General features: G+C 42.5%; 1 protein-coding gene across 1 annotated transcript in view; it reads right to left on the bottom strand.

The window, feature by feature from the left end:
- The window catches only part of PON1 (paraoxonase 1), a 33,903-nt gene that overhangs the window by 14,800 nt on the left and 14,615 nt on the right, over nt 1-4,488 (bottom strand). Inside the window, exons 4-5 of the mRNA XM_010839750.1 lie at nt 4,048-4,216; nt 458-584 (exon numbers count right to left, since the gene is read on the bottom strand). Of these exons, the coding sequence (XP_010838052.1) occupies nt 458-584; nt 4,048-4,216 (296 nt within the window). The remainder of the gene's footprint in view (nt 1-457; nt 585-4,047; nt 4,217-4,488) is intronic.

Here is a 4,488-nt window from a genome sequence, read left to right as displayed (position 1 = left end):
GGACCTTTGTTGACAAAGTAATGTCTTTGCTTTTTAATATGCTGTCTAGGTCATAACTTTCCTTCCAAGGAGTAAGTGTCTTTTAATTTCATGGCTGCAGTCACCATCTGCAGTGATTTTGGAGCCCAAAAAAATAAAGTCTGCCACTGTTTCCCTATCTATTTGCCAGGCAGTGATGGGACTGGATGCCATGATCTTAGATTTCTGAATGTTGAGCTTTAAGTAACTTTAATCTCCTGTAAATATGTTATCATACTTTCATAATTTAAAAAATAAGAAAGAGGAAAAAGAGCATTAGAAGAGGAATAAATGAAAGTAAAATAAAATTTTTAAAAAGAGAAAGGAGAGTTGCCATTGTCCCCCCACACCACCCCCACCCCTGCCAAAGGAAACACTAAAAGTAGACACACCATCCCCTTGTGTTAAAGGAAAATAGGAATATGACATATCTCAGTACTTAGGCAGAAGTTCATGTTTGATGGTTTTCAGATGCAAAAGTGACTTTTCTTCTTCTTGAAATTTAAACAACTCAACCGTGGACTTAACTTCTGGATGGCTCACCACCAGCAGGTACACAGTATTATCTGAGAAGAGATTAAAAACAAAAATCGAAACATTAACCGAGCTCTCAGCTGTCAGCTCTGTCTCTAAAAAGCAATTTCTACCCACCTCCAACCAGTACTTAGGATGTCAGGCAGATGGAATATTTTCATCTCTTTGTAGAGAGAAGCATTTGTGATTGCTCCAGAGAAAAATGGCTAAAGGAAGACCTAGTGACAGTCTAAAAACCACCAGACTCCACAGGGGGAAAAAAAGTCCTCAACTTAGGAGTGAGCAGCCCTTGACACTAAAACTCCAAAGAGCTTATTAAGCTTTCTGCTGCAAATGGTCTCAGCAAGATGCAGCACTGAGATAAAAGAGATAAAAGATGAGAAGAATATCAATAAGAGAAGGTGTGCTCAGGTGTAATTTACACAGTGTGAGATGATAAATTCCATAAAAAGAGCACCTGAGAGATAATATCAAAGGGATTTAGCTTCCAGGAGTCAGTGCAACTCTGCGGCATGAAAGAGACTGGTGTAAGTGGTCAAGAAGGAGTGATCAGATGTTAGCCCATAGTCTTTGCCTTCGGAAGCAGTGAATCTTTGGAAAGCTTTGACGTGACCAAATTGGTGTTTAAAGGAAAATAGTGTCAAGTTTAGGAGGTTGAATGGGAGAAATCTGAACAGAAAAGCCAGCTATGAGACTTCCCATTAGGCCCCCTGCCAAGCAGATGTTTATTTTAATTGGTGTTAAGTGCTACAGAAGGAAAATAAAACCAGATAAAGGGATGCAGAGTAATGAGATGTCTTGTCCATGGGAGTCAGGCAAGTTCTGAGAAGATGATGCTAAAGCAGGTACTGAAATGAAATGAGAGACTGAACTATATGAATATCTGGGGACAGGGTGTTCTAGGCGGAAGGAAGAGAACATGCAAAGGGCCTGAGGCAGGAGCTTAGCTGGAGGTTGTAGTTGGAGTAGACATGAATGAAAGAGTGGGAGGATTAAAGCCATAGACATAGGACTCCAGGTTAGTCTTGTAGGGCTTAGGGTGAGGCTCCAGGGCTTACTTACAGGGGCTTTCAACCTAGGAGTATACAACTGTGGGTATAGCAGTAATCCAGGCAGGTGGAAAGAAGGGCTAGATCAGGAGGACGCTGCTTCCCTCCACACGCCTGGATTAGTGCTATACCCACAGTCATGTTACTCCTTGGTTGAAAGTCCCTGTGAGTAAGCCGTGGAGCCTTACCCTACTGACAAGAAAAGGCAGGAAAGGATATGAGAGGGGTTTGACAGGAAGCACCAAAAGTCCCTGATGATGGCTGAGGAATATGGGAAGTGGAAATCGACCAAAAGTGAGGATTAAAACCCAGATTCATGTTTTGTGCAGCAGAATCTACCTCTAGGAATGTATCATAAGCAGTCACAGGAGCTGCCTAAGATGTTTATTCTGGCATTCGTTTTCAGTGAGCATAAAGGTAGGAACAGGATCGATATCCACCGACAGATGAACTATATAATGGTTCTCCCATGCCATAGAATTCCAAACAGCCGTTACAAAGCAGCTCTGGATGTACTGTCAGGGGAAGGAATCCACGATGCAGTGTTTAACGCAAAAGTAACGCATATGAGGACCTGTATAATATTTATGTGGTTATTTCCCCTTTTTAATTCAAGAGAGCATGCACACACCCCACATCCTATTTCTTTGCACTTACAATATTTTAAAAATAAAATAGAATGTTAAATGGGTGAAGAGATGACTGGAAGGGAAATACATATGTATGTATGTAAATTTCAATAGATATATATATGGAAGAAGGGAAGTCATATGGAGTAAGGGAAGATAAGAGGATAAGAATTACTTTTTAACATTTTGAGTTTAATTTGGCTGTAGGTGTTGTGTTAGTCGCTCAGTCGTGTCCCACTCTTTGTGAACCCAAGGACTGTAGCCCACAAGGCTCCTCTGTCCATGGAATTCTCCAGGCAAGAATACTGGAGTGCGTAGCCATTCCCTTCTCCAGGGGATCTTCCTGACCCAGGGATTGAACCCGGGTCTCCCAAGTTGCAGGCAGATTCTTTACTGTCTGAGCCACCAGGGAAGCCTGTGGCTGTAGGAGAGGAACCCAAATAGAAATAGCTGGTGAGCCGAAGGGAGGGGACAGAAGAGCTGATTAAAATAATAATAATACACTTTGGAGGGTGTTTACCTAGACAGCAGACACAGCTACAGTTGTGACATGGCTGACCTTTTTGAAATAGAGAAAGTAAGGAGGAGGTGAAAGACCAGTCCTTTGGGGAATGCTCAGAGAATTTGAAATGAGTGGCAACATAATGAAGAGGGTGGAAAAGCTGCAGCAGGATCAGAATGAGAACAGATGAGTGTGCCGGAGTATCAGGGAGGGGAGATCGCCTAGAAGGAACAAGTGCGTGAGTGCTGAGTTGCGTCAGTCGTGACCAGCTCACTGCGACCCTATGGATGAAACCCACCGGGCTCCTCTGTCCATGGGATTCTCCCGGCAAGAATACTTGAATGGGTTGCCATTCTCTTCTCCAGGGGATCTTTCCAACCCAGGTAGCGAACCCAGGTCTCCTGAGGGTCCTGCACTGTAGGCAGATTCTTTACCCCTGAGTGGCCAACAGTATAAAATAAGAGTGAAGGAAGGAGGGGAAGAGTTGCGAAAGAGTTTCTTAATAAGGACATTGCTGATGGCTTTCAAGGCAGCAATTTTAGTCCCCCCTTGCAGAAAAGTCTGCAAGGACCAAGGAAGGGATTGTCTGATGGAGGCCATGGGGATAGGTGTGATTCTCAACCTTGGTCTCACATTCTTAACTGCTGGAGAGCTTGTAACAAGCACTACCATTCAAGCCTCCCTCAGACCAACTGAATCAAAATATCTGGGGCTGTGGCCTGGGCATCAGGCTTTTTAAAACTCTCCAGGTGCTTGTGGGCACAACCAGGGTTGAGAATTAATGTAGAGACCAAGGCAAGGGCTGCAAAAAGAAGGGAAGAAATCAGATGAAAGTATAATGGATGGGGCAATTTGTCAAACTGTGGAGAGACTGTTTGAAGACAAACGAAGGAACCGGTGGGCAGCGACGCATTGAAGGTGACTGGCGGTGGGTCTGTAGGTTGCAGGTGTCTTACATTAGAGCGATCTGTTGTTGTAAACACCTGTATCTGTATAATTGTTTAAAATGGAAAAATTCATTTCTATTAGGGTTGAATATTATCACTATGGTAATTATAGGGATTATCTGAATGTTAAAATTCACATATTTTTAAAAATTAGGTGCTTTGCAAATCTCAAGTATTTTAGCATTCTCAAGCATTTACATGGTTATGTTATGTTGAATTCACATAGGAGGTAAGTTTAAAACCCAGAGTGAGAGCATTATTCATGACTGTACTTTAATTGGATGAAAAGAAATATTCATTCATTAACATTTTTTCTGTTTTTTTTTTTTTAATTTGGTTTTATTTTTAATAGACATTGAATTTGTTACCTTCATCTGTGAATGTGCTAATGCCGTGAGGGTTAAATGAAGACGCATCAAAGTTACTTCCAGTCATCTTCAATTCCAACACTGTAGGATCCTCTTCGTTCAGGTCCATCAGCAGTATTTTTCCAGGCTTATCAGGTTCAAAGCTTTTTACTCCAGGATATCGTAATCCCTTATAAAATAACAGAGGAGAAAACACAGGCACTTTACAAACACTTCAAATGCTGATGGAGGTGGTAGACAGCACATGGGTTCACACTGTCTGGTTTGGGCTGCAAGCCACATGGCAAGCCTGTTAGCTGGCTTGTGCAAGCAGCCCTTGAGGGTCTTTGGAAGTCACATGCTCCCAGGCAACCCCACATAATGGACACAGACCCTTCCATCACCAGCTGCAAAGCATCTGTGTTGAATATCACAGCTACCAACCCATAATGACAATTACAA

Source organism: Bison bison, unplaced genomic scaffold, assembly GCF_000754665.1.
Source record: "Bison bison bison isolate TAMUID 2011002044 unplaced genomic scaffold, Bison_UMD1.0 scf7180017864134, whole genome shotgun sequence".
NCBI lineage: Eukaryota > Metazoa > Chordata > Mammalia > Artiodactyla > Bovidae > Bison > Bison bison.
The sequence above is the reverse complement of the archived record's forward strand: the minus strand, read 5'-3'. Positions and strand labels throughout refer to the sequence as shown.